Below are 16,523 nucleotides of genomic sequence, written 5' to 3'. Positions count from 1 at the left end.
TGATTAGCCTGCTTTGATACAGGATGACTGCAATGCCTTCTCAAATATCTGTAAACTCTCCTCTATGTAGTATACACCCAGCCTATCATTAGCAAGGCTAGCCCTGATCTTCTTAGAATGCACTTCCTGCCGACGCTGGAGAAACTGAAGAAGAAGACAGTGAAGGTAGTGGCTGAGGAGGAGCTGCTGAGGGCTGAAAGCAGGGCAGACACTCAGGAAGCTGAACTACAGATTCTGGATGAGTTTGCTGTTCTCTGCAGGGATCTGTATGCCTTCTATCCAATGCTCATTCGTTATGTGGACAACAACAGGTATTTATACCATGACCATTATACCTGAGAGGGAGCTGCTAAACAATTTTGATGCCCACTGCAAAACAATTCAGGCACCTACACCTGACACATTTTAAGTTTAATTGCTGCTAAAAAGTGGTGCTAAAGTTACAATCTACAGAGATAAGCTAATTGCACTTTTGTTAATAAGTTAATTTGGCTTTTGACTAGATCCAAATGGCTGAAGCAACCAGATTCAGATTCAGCAGAACTTTTCAAAATGGTGTCAGAGATTTTCATCCTTTGGTGTAAATCTCATGTAAGTTCTCTGTATGGCATCAACCAATATTTTCAAGAACTTGCAATTATTTCAAGATTTCCAGAGCTGGTTTCTGCTCTTTGTTTGTAGAACTTTAAAAGGGAAGAGCAAAATTTTGTGGTGCAAAATGAAATTAACAACCTGGCGTTCCTCACTGGAGACAGCAAGACGAAGATGTCAAAAGTAAGTGTGATATAAAGTAATTGCCAGCTATAAGTAATTGGACACACAAGCTCTGAGCTAATAATGTAGTGAAGCCAAATATCCTCTGGGGACATGTGTTCATGAAAACAAAAAGGCATTATAAGCCATTTTTTTGTGTGTAATATATTGCTTTGTGAAACCAGTCTGGAGGTCAGGATCAAGAGAGAAGAGGAAAAAAGAGAAGGGGAGAGTTGTACTCCATCCAGACTTCCCTTATCGTAGCAGCTCACAAGAAGATGTTGCCCATTGGTCTGAACATGTGCACTCCTGGAGACCAGGAGCTCATTTCCCTTGCCAAAATCCGTTATAGTCTGGTGAGTGTATTTCTTGTTGTCTTAATTATGCTTTATTGGAGATCTGTAACAAACCAACAATTTCATCGTTTAACAGAAAGACACAGATGATGAGGTTAAGGATTACCTGAGGAAGAACCTCCATCTTCAGGAGAAGGTCTGGAGAAGCAAATCGCAATCTAAGATTGATTAGTTGCTGAAATGTTGACATTGGCTTATTGGTGTTTCTTATCCCATCACAGTCAGCAGATCCAGCAGTGCAGTGGCAGCTGAACCTCTACAAAGATATTGTGGTGAAGAATGAGGGACCTCCAGACCCAGAGCAAAACGTGGAGAGAGTTCAGGCCATCTCCGCTGCTGTCTACCACCTTGATCAGGTATAATAGGCATAAAAATGAAATTCAACTTTGCTATGTATTGTCATTCCTCATCTACCTACACTGTGTCAGCAACCTTATTTATTGGTTAACACTTCACAATAAGGTTCAATTTGTTAACCTAGATTAATTTGTCACCTAATGTACCATGAACTAACAATGAGCAATACTTTTAAAATATGTATTAATCTTGGTTAATGTTAATTTCTACATATACATATTTTTAACATGATACTAGGCTAAGAAAAATAATTAATTTCTGTGTTTAATATTTGCAGTTTAACACATTAAAGATAATTAATGCAGCATAATTTTTTCACTTCCTGAAGTAGCTCTGCTAAATGTCTTTTCTCCATATCCTTTGGCTAGCATTACAGTATATGATCACACTATCTGTGTGCCTTTCACCAGCTTTATTGTTTTAGGTTTACAATTAAAGGTTTTCAATTAAAAATTGTTATAATATTTTTTTAAAAGATGCCATTAAACAAATATATTTATTATATTTGTAATATATTTTTACTATCTATTATTTACAATGCTGTATTTAATGTTGTTTCCACATCAGTTTGGAGATTCAATGTGAAAATATATTTATAATTACAAATTTTAATGTTTAATTTATCATGATTAATTACATAACACTATGTGATTAATTAGTTGATTTTTTTTTTTATTAAACAATACCTAGATGAATAGGTGTTGATAAACCTAGATTAATAAATGCTGTAACAAATGTTTATTGGTAATGTTACCTGATGCATTAACAAATAGAACCTAATTGTAAAGTGGATTTACTAATTTTGATAAAATCACAAATTGTGATTTATGTTAGAGTATCTTGATCTTATTTAGTTTCCTGTTTTTGTACTGCCTATTTTTGTCTTCAACAGCAAGTAGACTTATACATTTTAATTTATCACACTAGGAAATAAAAAATGTATTTCAATTAAACGTTACATATATTGCACTCTCAGGTTGAGCAGCCGCTGAGAAACAAGAAGATGGTGTTTCAAAAGCTGCTGTCAAAGCAAAGAAAGCGTGCCGTGGTGGCCTGTTTCCGCATGGCACCACTCTACAACTTACCAAGGTATGTCCTTGGAAGCTTTAAATTAGAATTACAACTGCAATATTCATTTACAGCGTTCAGCTTTAAAATATTCTGACTCAATAGGTACTTCTGAAAGTTTCCTCGATAGCTATTCCTTCCTTCCTTCCAAATGCATCTGAATGCGTTCTGTACTCCCTCTAGTGTCATCCTGTTTAAATGTGCTGCAAAGTGTTTTAATTAGTGTTTTTCCACGCTCCTTTCTTTCTCCTCCTAAAACCTGTCCCTTTCTGTTGTCTCCATAACACACTTCAGATACAAAAATAATAATTACTTCCTGAATGGCTATCGGTACGTTTGGCTGGAAAAGGTGTACCATACCTCCAGCTTTGACCGTCTGTTCTCCATGCTAACGGTAATGTGAGACTAAGAGAACTCATGATCCCAACCTCCTCCTCCTCTTCCATTCTCCAAGCTAAGGGCTGAGCACAAGCATACAGTTAGCGCTGCTACTCTGAATGGTCACCTTCAGTTTCTGCCGGGTTTCTTTGCTTTATGTAGTATCGGGAAGTTTCAGGGTGGGTTGAAGGTTCTTTACCTCAAGAGTCCTTTGCGCAAGAATGATCATTTAAATGGTAGCTTTCATGGACTTCCTCATTAAGGTGACCAGTCAGATGAGGCCATGGACTGTACATCTTCCTCTCACACCACAGAATGCACCTCCTTCCTTCATCTTCCTCTTAACCTCCCTCTCCCCCCCACTCTTCAGGCATCGCTCAATTAACCTCTTCCTCAGTGGCTATCAGAGACTTTGGATAGAGACAGAGGAGTACTCCTTTGAGGAGAAGCTAGTGCAGGACCTGGCAGTAAGTACCGGGCTGGCATCAGTGCTGCACCGTGTGCTGTGTGTGCCTGCTGGTGCCTTCTTGGCGGCCGAAAGCTCTGCGGCCAGCACCGTGCCCGCTAAGGTGCAGGAGCACGTCTCTGCCCGCCTCATGTACTCATCCTGGCCTGTGTTCAGCTCTGCTGGTTACGTGACACACTACCGACCGAGGCACAGCAGCCAAGGCATGCATGAGTTTCGGCTGAGCCTCAGTTCCCGCCATCTCACTAGAAAAGCAGTCCGTTTCAGCACAGCCGTGGTAAGAGGAGCAGACGTTCCCTGCGACGCTCTGCTTTGTTCTTTTGGGTGTCGTCTTTTTTTCGTAAGTCTAGTTTGTTGTGAGAGTCGGTGGCATGTTCACCTCATGTAGAGATCATGTGTCAGCTGAAGTTCAGTCTGCTGTGTAAATTAGACTGACCATATGTGCCATTTTTCCCAGACATGTCCTGGCCAGGATTTCTATATTGCCTAAAATATCTAGGTTTTGTCTTTGTTTGCGTGTGCAGACCGATCGGTGTATGACATCAAAGTGCCATACAGACGGTTCCTTATGCTTTCAAAGCGCTCTCAAGGTACTTTAATGTCAAACACTGATCGGTCTGAGCCACGCTGCTTTTAAGTCTCAAACACCTAATATGTACACGTAATTGCCTCGCTTTGACCGTAGATCCCACCTTCTCAAACACACCATGATTGGTCCATTATGTACAATGCCTGCATGTTATTGGTCAAACTACTTTTCGATCATTACCTTCAGCAAGCATGAAAACAGGAAAACAAAGCCAAAACAAATCCCGGCAAGGATGTGTCCGGGAAAAATGGCACGTATTGTCACCCTAGTGTAAATCGACCCACCTGATTTGCGCGTCTTAAATGAGAATATATTTATTTTGTATATTTATTATTATATATAACATTTATTATTTAGCGGCAATTATTTTGAGCACTAATAAAATATTGAATTACTCTGGAATACATTCTTACTATTGTTAACTTTATTATTATTATTAATGCTAAACATCGATAATTGGGCACACATTTTTTAAATTTTGTGAAGACACCCTTTTAGTAATTTTTTTATATTTGTTTAATAATGGAAACCGTGAATTTACAACAGTATATAACACTTAACATGCACTGCAAAGCCATTTCCATTGCCATGTGAATTTGCATGTTTATCCTGAGCTGGTCATTGGTCCCTGTCTAATTCTGGAGCATCCGACCAGACTCCAGTGACCATGCTCAGGCCACTATGTCATCCCAACAAGTGTTTCTCAGCTAAGGCCCAGTGGACGTCCAGCATTCGACAAATGTAAACCAGTTGTACATAACATCTGATCCAAATAAAGTCACGTAGCACAGTAGCAGTAGTTTCTTTTTAAGTTTTAAGATTGGATTTAAAGTGGCTTCACAGGGCCTGAACAGAGAGACATTGATCTTGATTACATTTAAGTGTGTCTTTGTGTAAAATAACTGCATGTCTAATATAAATACAGAGCCTCTTGCTGCAAGATCAGGAAGCAAACTATTGGAGTCATAATGCTGAAAATGACTGTAATGAAACTAAATTGTATAACGTGTCAAATGTGTTTATTTCCTATGTTTATTTTCATAGCAGGTAGAACAGCTTTTAGTGTTTTAATGAGCTTTTTTGTGTGGTGTATGTGATGTAATGGTTTGATTGTAATACTGTGGAAGTTATTTGTTTCGGGCTGTGCATCATTGAGAATTGAGCTCCTAAATTTGAACTGAAGTTGAACAGGAAGCAGAACTGTAATTGTAATTTGAATTTAAGGAAGTAGAATTAAATTGAATTAATTAAAAATAATTCATAGTAGTTTTTAATACATTTCATTGTTTCAGTATGAATTACCCATAAACAAGTTATCATACATGCAATGTATGAGATATTTCCAGAAACATTAGGTAATGATTATTTTTAATGTATGCTTTATTTTCCAGACTGCTGTAATTTATCTCAGTAATTTCCTTTACTTGTAATTCTAATTCATCATCCTATAGGACATGGCCAACTGAATTCAAATTTACACTTAATTGAAAGGGAGCCAATTCTTAAATTCTGAATTTAGCCCAGCTATGGTAATAGTAAGGTAGAAGAGCATGGTTTGAGTGAAAGGGTGATTGCAGTGTCAGAATATGTTAGTTAGTGCATCATCATTTGGTTTATAAACAGATTTAAATGACAGCAGTCATAGAAACCAAGGTCTATAAACTTCTGATTATAGCAACAAAAAATTGTGGGGGACAAACAGAGTTAAAGAGAATAAGAAAGCTGGTGATCAACAGATTATGGGTAATGCTGTCTTTATAACTTTAGTGGCTCTTACTGCAGAAAACTCCCATGACTGTGGTAGAGGAAGAAGAGGAAGAAGAAGCTGAAGTTCAGCCAGACCCTCTTCATCAGCTCATCCTTCACTTCAGTCACAATGCTCTGACAGAGAGAAGGTGTCATTGTCATATAGAAGTACTTATATATACTTATTCAAAAACAGATAAACAACTGACTTTTTTTTTTTCTTTGTAGTTTCCTAGAAGAGGATCCTCTCTACATTGCATATGCTGACATGATGGCAAAGGTCAGGGTTGTATTTAATCAAATGAATCCTTCCAATTTATATTGTGAATGTTTTAAAAAGTTTCCACTGAATCATTATTTTAATTTACAGAGCTGTGCCGAGAATGAGGAAGAAGAAGAAGAGGAGGGAAAAGAAAAAACGTTTGAGGTTACAAAAATAATAAAACAATCTTAATTTTAAAAATGCATATGATGTTTCATGGTCTGTAAGCAGTGTAAATTGCAATGCTTTTGTCATCTCTCTCACAGGAAAAAGAAATGGAGAAGCAGAAGATTCTGTACCAGCAGGCCAGACTTCACGCCCGTGGAGCTGCTGAGATGGTGCTGCAGATGATCAGTGCCAGTAAAAGTACTCGTCTCTATTTCTGCCCTTTTGCTCTCTCTAAAGTCTTAATTTATTGGATTTCCTAAAGCAGCATTTGTTTGATTGCAGGTCGACTTGGTCCTATGGTGACTGGCACCCTTAAACTTGGCATTTCTATCCTAAATGGAGGCAATGTTCTTGTCCAGCAGGTAAAGAACTTGACTGGGCAGGTGGTAGTTTTGTCTCACAGAGGATACTGAGCTCAGAAATTGTGTTAATACTTTATAATTCTTTAGAAAATGCTGGATTATTTGAAGGAAAAACGAGATGCGGGCTTCTTTAAAAGTTTATCTGGACTAATGATGTCTTGCAGGTGGGTGTGAACATAGTTTTGTGCTTATTATCCATTTTGCCCTACCGTGATTATTAATTTTGACTCTGTATCTCTGGCAGTGTGCTGGATCTAAATGCATTTGAAAGGCAAAATAAGGCAGAGAGTCTTGGAATGGTGACTGAAGAGGGGTCATGTAAGCCAATAAGCTTTATTCTTCTCTATCTGCACTTTTTGATTAGTTGATGTATTTGATAACAACATCTGCATTATATCTCTCCTGCCATTATACTACAAAACACAGGTTTTGTGTTTGTATACGTTTATGCAGATTTATATTAGCTTCTTTTTAGTACTGTACAGCATTGGCAGTAGAATCAGTTTTGGTCCTTCCTTTGGCTTGCTGGCAAATGCTGTACCCTGATAACTTTGTGAAGTGCACTGTTAATAATATGTGTACATGGATTCACTGCAACAGTGGAAGTTGCAGTATTCTCCTTGTGCAGTATCAAATGTCTATGGGATGCCATTAACTATAAATGTTTTATTGTCCGGTAATTAAAGGGCTTCATCTTCCAAGGTGAAATGAAGGACCACAGTGGTGTGATTATGCTATGCACAACAGCTTTAGACAAAGCAATACAATAATTAGGACACTCATAACAATGTCAAATATCTAAAGATGAATATACTGTATGTTGCTGAAGGTATTTCTGACAGGGCTGAGGTAAATGTTTTAGGGTTTTTTTCTTAATAATAAATAATCATTTTGCTAAATGAAGTTCTGACAGTGCTGAGGTGAATGAGAGTTATTTTCCAATCTTTTGGTTTGCCCGATTAACCCCAAAAAGAAAAGAAAAAATTGGATTGGGACATAATTTGTTTTGACAAGTACTGTAATCTGTCCAGATGTTTTATTTAGATTTTTTTGCACTGTTTATTATTCTGATAATTCTCAGTAGATTATAATTACTGTAACACAGTAATGAGAATCATCCCATCCAATTTTTTATTAAAATTTAATTAGACAGTATTTTTAGCCTTACTTTAATGAGAAGGTATTTTATACAACTTTATATAAATTCAATTTTTTACTCTTTTGATTTTGGGGTAAAATACAACCCAGATATATTCTTGAAAGGCTTGGTGAGTTTTACCTACATTAATAACTTTTATTAGCCATATTGCTGAATTTGATGGGATCAGATATCATATGAAAGGCAACAGACATCAAGTATGATACAGAATATGACTAAAACCACTGCACTGGAAATAATTCTAACACCTTCTTTAACTACTGATTTTGCAGGATAACCCTATACTCACACACAACTAAACAAATAAAGCCTTGTCCAATATGATGTATGTGTGTTGCACAGTATGTGGTCCTGCTTTAATTTCATTGTTATGGATTTGCATCTAAATAAAAATCTGTCAACATCTATAACTGCATGTCCATCCTCTCACTAAAGTTCAATGACTCTTCTTATTTCTTTCTGAAGTTCAGTCTTTCACCATTTGCTTATGTCTGCTCTCTTTGTTTGTTTTCCATCATTTTATTCTGGATTGCAGTCAACGTGAGAGAGCGGGGTAAATATAGTTTAGCTAATCATTTCGCAATGCTGTACCCTGGCATGTTCTACCTCACCATTTCTCAGAAATTTTCCCTCTCCCCTACTACTGGTGATATAAATACACTACTCTTCAAGGCTGGCTTGTAAAGACTAATGCATGCTGGCACAGAATTAAGACAGAACTAAGACTAAATCCAGGCTCATTTACCTAGCCTAACTTTACTAAACTAGTTCACTAAATGGGAACATTTTGACTTCCATGTGAACATTACAAATCATCTGAATTCATACAGTGTTGAAAAAAATTGAACATGTTCAAAGAGGTGTACACTCAGCTAAAGATTATACCCCAGCTACAAAATGAGCAAAGAGCTTTGCCATGCTGTGAATCTGGGGCTATTTCACAAAGCTGGTTTTTCACCACTAACTTTCACAAGTATGACTTTGTGTACAATATGATACAGCAGGATCTCCTCTTTATGTGTGCAGTATTAAATGATTAAAATCATGTCAAGTATTTCCAGCATATTCTGTACACCGTTCTAGTGAAAGTTACCTCGCTAACCCAGCTTCTTGAAATTTCTGTGTATTAATCGACCAGCTTTTCTTTTTTACAGTCAGTTCTTGGGATGCAGTTGCGAGCCTGCAATCTAAAGCTCTTCATCCTAAGTGAAGCAAGCTCCCAAAAAATGTGCTAGTCACCTGCTTGCTTGAGACTGATGTAAATTTGTCATCTAGTTTGGCTTTAAAAATATGGTCCAGAAATAATTGCAATTCTCTGTTATGTTTTAAGGTTCAAAAGTACTACAAAATGATGACTTTACAAAGGATCTATTCAGGTTTTTGCAACTTCTATGTGAGGGGCACAATAATGGTAAGAGTAAAAAACTATATATTTTTCTATGCAATGCTACTTTTTAAAACTAAATAAAAATGTTAACTAATTATATTTTTATTATATATTTTTATAACATTTAATAAACACAATGTTTAATACATTGCAGAAAACCAATGATTTGCAAGGCATTGCTAATGAATCAAGAATTAAGATTTCACAGAAAAACTGCCTATTTAACTATGCTTCACTGCCTATTCTTTACTATTTACTGTTTACATTTTAAATTCCCTCAACAGATTTCCAAAACTTCTTGCGGACCCAGACTGGAAACACTACTACAGTCAACATCATCATTAGCACTGTGGACTACCTATTACGTCTACAGGTAACACAAACTAAATACATATGTAGATGTGTTATATAGCTTTGAATTCTCATGAATCTACTCATCTTCAATCCTCTACAATGGTCATATTTGTTTTCACCACCAGGAATCTATAAGTGATTTCTACTGGTATTACTCTGGGAAAGATGTCATGGATGAGGCTGGGCAACTTAACTTCTCCAAAGCTTTGGCAGTAGCCAAACAAATCTTTAACTCACTCACTGAGTACATTCAGGTAATGCATATACTCTACACTAGTACACTATATTAGAGGTCAGTGGCTGTCTTTGCATATCATAATACTGTATTTTCTATTTTTAGGGCCCTTGTATTGGGAATCAGCAAAGTTTGGCACACAGCAGGTTGTGGGATGCAGTGGTCGGGTTCCTCCATGTTTTCGCAAACATGCAAATGAAGCTGTCACAGGTAACCAGTCAGGGCACTGTTAATGTGTAGCAATTACTAAATATGATGCCTCTCAACATCAAATGTCGTTTGTTTCAGGATTCTAGTCAAATCGAGTTATTGAAAGAGCTGATGGATTTGCAGAAAGATATGGTGGTCATGATGTTATCTCTTCTGGAGGGTGAGGTTTTTTTCAAACACCAAAATGAACTAGTAACAGACTAGCAATGGTTAATGCATCAACTGCGTGTTACAGGTAATGTGGTGAATGGAACTATCGGCAAGCAGATGGTTGACACATTAGTTGAGTCCTCCAGCAATGTGGAAATAATCCTCAAGTTCTTCGACATGTTCCTCAAACTGAAGGACCTCACTACATCTGATAACTTCAAGGAGTACGACCCAGACTGCAAAGGCGTTATATCCAAGAAGGAGTTCCAGAAGTCTATGGATAGCCAAAAGCAATACACACAGTCTGAGATTGAGTTTCTTCTCTCCTGTGTGGAGGCAGATGAAAATGACATGTTCAACTACAAGGACTTTGTGGAACGCTTCCATGAACCAGCCAAGGACATCGGTTTCAACATAGCTGTGCTCCTTACTAACCTATCAGAACACATGCCTCACGACTCACGCCTGTCCACATTCTTAGACCTGGCTGAAAGCGTTCTCAGTTACTTTGAGCCGTACCTCGGCCGTATTGAGATCATGGGGGGTGGCAAGAGGATTGAGAGGGTTTACTTTGAGATCAGCGAGTCTAGCAGAACCCAGTGGGAAAAACCTCAGGTCAAAGAGTCCAAACGGCAGTTCATCTTTGATGTGGTCAACGAAGGTGGTGAGAGTGAGAAGATGGAGTTATTTGTAAACTTCTGTGAGGACACCATCTTTGAGATGCAATTGGCCTCTCAGATCTCTGAGCCAGATGCCACAGAACCACCTGAGGAGGATGAAGACGAGGAGTTGCACAGTCTGCTTGAAGGATTGTCTGAGGAGGAAGATGCATCTCTTGAGTCCGCCTCGGCCTTCACAGCAGCTTGCTCCTCTGTGAAGAAGAGCATGTCTGATTTCCGGAAAATGCTGACATTTAAGAGTATGAAAAAACAGTTTAAGAAATTCAGGAAATTGACCATCAGGGAAATGATTACAGGGTTCTTCTCCTTCTTCTGGATGCTCTTCACCGGGTTCTTCAAAGGCATTTTCGGCATCATCTTCGGGTTCTTCCATATTATTTGGTCCTCCATGTTTGGAGGGGGTTTTGTGGAGGGTGCTAAAAACATGAAAGTGACAGATATCTTGGGTAACATGCCTGATCCAACACAGTTTGGGATCCATGGTGAAGTAATGGAAGCAGAAAAAACCGAGAGCAGTGAGCTGGTGGTGTCGGCAGATATGGTGCAGATGACCGGTGCTGGTGCTGAAAAGCTGGAGGCAGATACGATCATGGATCTACTTAATCCAGCTGTGAAGAAGGAGGGGAAGCATGGGGCAGAACCTGGTCTGGGTGATGTCTGTGAAGTCCTCACAGAGTCTAGCGCCCCTGTTGAGAAAAAGAAGAGCCAGGTATCTACAGACCTTAGTCTGTGTAGATGCTGTATTGAATTTTATGTGAATGAAAATGAGGCTGCGAGGCATAGACTTGCAGTTTTTACAATGGCATTTAAGGCCCTAGATCACATGTCATTTTCACAACCAATACAATTATTTTATGGAGTATTTGTGAAAGTGAATTGAAACATGTTTCAGCAGCTGAACAGGCATGTTTTTAAAGAACAGTACAATTCATTGAACACCCTGTACTTCTATTCCTTACAGCCTTGTTTTCATCTCTCTCAAAACATAAATATAATGCTTCCTAAGGTCTGTTATTCTAGTATTTGAATCAAACGTGATAAACAGCAGTGTTTCTTGTAATTTGTAAATTTGACAAAGAATATTGTTTTTTATTGCACAGAAAGTAGCAGCAGAAAAGCCAGAGTCCGAGCCAGAGAAAGCTGAGTAAGTTGACTAATTAGATGTTGTCTGATCTTTTCCTTATCAAAATGTTCTGACACGGCAATGTTTTTTAGCACTGAGAATCAGGAGAAAGAAGACAAGGCTAAAGAGGAAACGCCTGAGGAACCAGCAGCAGAAAAACCAGCTCCAAAAGCCAAACGTGGCTCAACAAAAGAAGAAGCTCCAGCATTCATGGCCAGCTTCTTTGCAGGGCTTGAAGTCTACAAAGCCAAAATGCTGGTAAGAAAAGCTTGAGTCACACTTTTAGTTAAACTTTGTCCTGCAGGTAATTTTGTTTAAGTGGCAAAGATGAAACATTAACATTTAGCTCTTCTCTGTAGAACTGCCTGGCTCGCAATTTCTACAACCTTCGTCTTCTGGCTTTGTTTATGGCCTTCGCCATCAACTTCATCCTGCTCTTCTACAAGGTGTTTTGCAGATAACTTTTCTATTAACATTAAATGTGCTCATGAATGTGAAGTCGACATCGAGTTAATAAATAATCACCTATTTGGTCTATTATATAGTTGTTCTCTAACACTTTTAAATAATGCTGCTCTCTAAAGGTGACTGGAGAATTTGATGATGAGGAAGAGGAGGAGGGATCCTGGGGTGGTGAAGAGGAGGAAGGTGATGAAGATGATGAAGAAATGGAGTACTTCATTCTTCAGGAGAGCACTGGCTACATGGCACCCACATTGACATCCTTGGCTATACTGCACACAATCATCTCCTTACTCTGTGTTGTTGGATATTACTGCCTTAAGGTTTATCCCGATTCCTCTCGTTTGGTTACATTCATCAGGATTAAGAATATGTCAAAGCCAGATGCTGCACAACAGTGTCGATGTAATCTTGTTTTCTCCTTGCTGTAGGTTCCTTTAGTCGTGTTCAAACGGGAGAAGGAAATAGCCAGGAAGCTTGAGTTTGATGGGTTGTATATTACCGAGCAGCCGTCTGATGATGACATCAAAGGACAGTGGGATCGTTTGGTCATTGCAACTCCGTAAGAAACACTTTAGACATTGTCTTTTGTTGTCCCATTGAAGAGAGGCGATGCTGAGGGACAACGAGAAGGCCAGAGTCCGAAGATCGTAATGAGCGAGCTGGGGTGTAGGGGAGAAGCAGGTTACAAAGATAGGGGGGAGCCAAGCCGTGCACTGATTTAAAAGTGAGCAGGAGAATAACTTTGAATGAGTTGAGGTCAAGTAGGATAAAGAGTTGGATTTCAAGATTATCTCAGAGACAGAAGATGGAGTAGACAGAGAAAAACAAGACAGGGACTGACCAGATAGATTTGGCAGATAGCTAAGCTTTGTAGCATCATTAGAGAAGCACTGGTGGATGGCATCGGTCTTTTCTATCAAGTAATTCAGGAAGGAACAGCAAAACTCATTTGAAGCTAGAGTATCCTGGGGTGGAGGTTTGGTAAGCTTATTTATTGTGTTAAATAATGCCTTTTGTCTCTTGTTTGATTTATTAATTGTAGCAAAAACTAGAACTACAGGACCATTTAAAAAGAAACATTGAAGACAAACATGATTCAAAATGTAAATACTGAAAGTTAATTGTGACCGGACCCAATATATACACTTTCCTTTCGATTGATTTCAATATCAATTCTGTTTCAGTATCAGTTTTAGTTGTAACTACCCACATACTGTTCATTAGTTTATCATATCCTTTGTAATTCATAAAGTAATTGATAAATCAATGCATCAGTCCTTCAGAGCATCCTTTGAGTACTTCCTTACCTGTCTTTCAGGTCCTTCCCTAACAATTACTGGGACAAATTTGTTAAGAGGAAGGTAAGCAAAATCACATAAAACTTGATGGTGCTTGTATTCATTGGACGGTCTGCATATCCAATTTCCACTGTCATCTGTAGGTCATCAATAAATATGGTGACATGTACGGGGCCGAGCGCATAGCTGAACTCCTGGGTCTGGATAAGAGTGCTTTGGACTTTGATCCCACTGAAGAGGCTGTGGTGAAGGAAGCCTCCCTGCTGTCCTGGTAAGCTGGCGGGACCTGAAAACATTTGGTTTGAAAGAGCATTAAAGCATTCAGTCATGTTTTGGTTTCAATTGCAGGTTGAGCTCAATTGATACCAAGTACCACATGTGGAAAATGGGGGTAGTGCTGACGGACAACGTGAGTACGGCTCAGATTTGAAAACATAAAGAGGAATGTCCTGTATCAGGACAATAATGCTTTGTCTTTCGTCTCTAGTCTTACCTCTACCTGATCTGGTACACCATCATGTCTATTCTGGGACATTACAATAACTTCTTCTTTGCCGCTCATTTGCTGGACATTGCCATGGGCGTCAAGACCTTGAGGACCATCCTCTCTTCTGTGACTCACAATGGCAAACAGGTAAGTCTCTTCCAGCAGGGGGTGACTGTAGTACAGCTTTACACCAAGATACTTCTGATCTGATGAAAATACCATCTTCATCTGAACAGCTGGTGTTGACCGTGGGCCTCCTGGCGGTCGTGGTCTACCTGTACACCGTGGTGGCTTTTAACTTCTTCCGCAAGTTCTACAACAAGAGCGAGGATGAGGACACACCTGACATGAAGTGTGATGATATGATGACTGTGAGTTTAGCTTTCGTTTTGAAAGGATCCTTGAAGGACATTTAGTATGTTGTTTTTTCATCTGGCTGTTCTGGAAGTCATCTTTGACTTCTACTGACTATTGGCGTGGATGCATAATTGCAAAATGCTACATTTTTACTTTATTAATGTAGAAATGCACTATTTACTGTCAGGAATTAAAAATGTATTCGGTGAGATAATGTCAGGTCATATCAAATGCTTGTGACCTAAATGCTTCTGATATCGACTGGATTGTTTTCATATTATGAGAATACTGTTGTTTTATGGTCATCAAAAGTACTATTGATTTTCTGAACACTTTTGAAAAGAAGGGAAATTTAAAAAAAATTTTGAGGGAAATATTAAGAGTGCCTTAAACATTTTTATGATTTTTACTTTTATATTTCATTATTTAATACACATATGTAGGCCTATCATGTTCAAACGTTTGAGGTCAGTAAGAATTTGTTTGAAAGAAATTAATAATTTTATTCAGCAAGGGTGCATTAAATTGATCAAAAGTTACAGTAAAGACATTTATAATTCTAAATAAAATGTATCACAGTTTAAGCAGCACAAATGTTCTTCAAAATTGATAATAAAAAGTGTTACTTGATCGCCAAATCATCATATCAGAATGATTTCTGAAGGATCACGTGATGCTGAAGACTGGAGTAATGGCTGCTGAAAATTCAGCGCTGCATCACAGGATTACACTACATTTAAAATATATTCAAATAGAAAACAGTTCATTGTCAATATCTTTCTATTTTTGATGGAAAAACTGTAGCCTTACAAACCTCAAACGTTTGAACAATATTGTGTGTATAATGTCCAAACTGCTTTGCTAGATCATTAAAAACTAAAACCAATCACGTGACTCCTCAGTGCTACCTGTTCCACATGTACGTGGGTGTGAGAGCTGGCGGTGGCATCGGTGATGAAATCGTGGACCCGGCCGGTGACCCGTACGAGCTCTACCGCATTCTGTTTGACATCACCTTCTTCTTCTTCGTCATCGTCATTCTGCTGGCCATCATTCAGGGTACTGCTTACATGCCTGATCAAATTCTTTAGAAGCCACACTGATCTTAATAGCAACAAAACTACCCAACCGAACATAATCTTAGTCAATACTGTGTACAATCAAACACCAACATTATGGCGAATGCTTTCATTTTCAAACCAGGTTTGATCATCGATGCCTTCGGTGAGCTGAGAGACCAGCAGGAGCAGGTGAAAGAGGACATGGAGGTGAGCTAAGGTCTAAAAAGGTCTAAAAAGTCTAAAAAGAGCACAGTCTTATTATTGGAACTTTTTTATCTTTGGTGTAGACAAAATGCTTCATCTGTGGAATCGGGAATGATTATTTTGACACGACCCCGCATGGCTTTGAGACCCATACCTTACAAGAGCACAATCTTGCCAACTATTTGTGAGTAAACACTGTATATAACATACTGTAACATAAACATCCGATATGCAAAGTAAGACAAACTTTGCATTGTTATAATGCTTCCTTTATCGACTAAACACATCTGAATATTCAAATATTCCTTTCTAACAGATTCTTCCTGATGTATCTTATCAACAAAGATGAGACTGAATACACTGGTCAGGTAATCTACTAATCCAATTAGAACTAGTGCCTTAATCAATATACACTACCTTTCAAAATTTTGGGGTTGGTAAGATTTTTAAAAATATTTCTGAAAGAATTCTCTTAAACTCACCAAGGCTACATTTATTTGAGCAAAGATACAGTAATATTGTAAAAAAAAAAACAAAAAACTCAAAATAACTGTTTTCTATTTATATAGATTTTAAAATGTAATTTACAGTTTTGCTCATATGTTTAGATTATTATTATTATTAGCATTTTTTCACATTCTGCAAGGGGTATGTAAACTTATGAGTCAAACTGTATGTATATGGTAAAACTGAATGTTACTCCAGAAGTCATTGTGATTTGGTGCTCTAGAAACATTTCCTAATATTAATGGTGAAAACATTCCTTGATATTTCTGTGGAAAGATTTTTTTCAAAAGAACAGCATTTATTTAAAATATAAGTTTTTTGGTCAAATTATAAATGTCTAT

At 38.1% G+C, this 16,523-nt stretch overlaps 1 protein-coding gene across 1 annotated transcript in view; it reads left to right on the top strand.

Annotated features, from left to right (window-relative positions):
• LOC306843484 (ryanodine receptor 3-like) overlaps positions 1-16,523 on the top strand; it is a gene marked incomplete at its 5' end in the record, with an annotated part of 110,689 nt that overhangs the window by 92,939 nt on the left and 1,227 nt on the right. Inside the window, 36 exons of the mRNA XM_079375010.1 lie at positions 71-311; positions 504-591; positions 682-774; positions 939-1,109; positions 1,186-1,245; positions 1,331-1,465; positions 2,443-2,555; positions 3,283-3,379; positions 5,750-5,862; positions 5,942-5,993; positions 6,084-6,140; positions 6,242-6,341; positions 6,426-6,505; positions 6,593-6,669; positions 6,750-6,823; positions 8,200-8,217; positions 8,995-9,075; positions 9,336-9,424; positions 9,531-9,659; positions 9,746-9,850; positions 9,929-10,010; positions 10,086-11,389; positions 11,781-11,824; positions 11,896-12,061; positions 12,163-12,249; positions 12,388-12,588; positions 12,697-12,827; positions 13,587-13,629; positions 13,710-13,837; positions 13,915-13,975; positions 14,054-14,200; positions 14,290-14,424; positions 15,313-15,469; positions 15,614-15,678; positions 15,759-15,859; positions 15,992-16,043. Coding sequence (XP_079231136.1) covers positions 71-311; positions 504-591; positions 682-774; positions 939-1,109; positions 1,186-1,245; positions 1,331-1,465; positions 2,443-2,555; positions 3,283-3,379; positions 5,750-5,862; positions 5,942-5,993; positions 6,084-6,140; positions 6,242-6,341; positions 6,426-6,505; positions 6,593-6,669; positions 6,750-6,823; positions 8,200-8,217; positions 8,995-9,075; positions 9,336-9,424; positions 9,531-9,659; positions 9,746-9,850; positions 9,929-10,010; positions 10,086-11,389; positions 11,781-11,824; positions 11,896-12,061; positions 12,163-12,249; positions 12,388-12,588; positions 12,697-12,827; positions 13,587-13,629; positions 13,710-13,837; positions 13,915-13,975; positions 14,054-14,200; positions 14,290-14,424; positions 15,313-15,469; positions 15,614-15,678; positions 15,759-15,859; positions 15,992-16,043 — 4,877 coding nt within the window. The remainder of the gene's footprint in view (positions 1-70; positions 312-503; positions 592-681; positions 775-938; positions 1,110-1,185; positions 1,246-1,330; positions 1,466-2,442; positions 2,556-3,282; positions 3,380-5,749; positions 5,863-5,941; positions 5,994-6,083; positions 6,141-6,241; positions 6,342-6,425; positions 6,506-6,592; positions 6,670-6,749; positions 6,824-8,199; positions 8,218-8,994; positions 9,076-9,335; positions 9,425-9,530; positions 9,660-9,745; positions 9,851-9,928; positions 10,011-10,085; positions 11,390-11,780; positions 11,825-11,895; positions 12,062-12,162; positions 12,250-12,387; positions 12,589-12,696; positions 12,828-13,586; positions 13,630-13,709; positions 13,838-13,914; positions 13,976-14,053; positions 14,201-14,289; positions 14,425-15,312; positions 15,470-15,613; positions 15,679-15,758; positions 15,860-15,991; positions 16,044-16,523) is intronic.

This window comes from Barbus barbus (assembly GCF_936440315.1).
Source record: "Barbus barbus genome assembly, chromosome: 24".
Lineage (NCBI taxonomy): Eukaryota > Metazoa > Chordata > Actinopteri > Cypriniformes > Cyprinidae > Barbus > Barbus barbus.
This window is presented reverse-complemented; position numbering and strand designations above follow the sequence as displayed.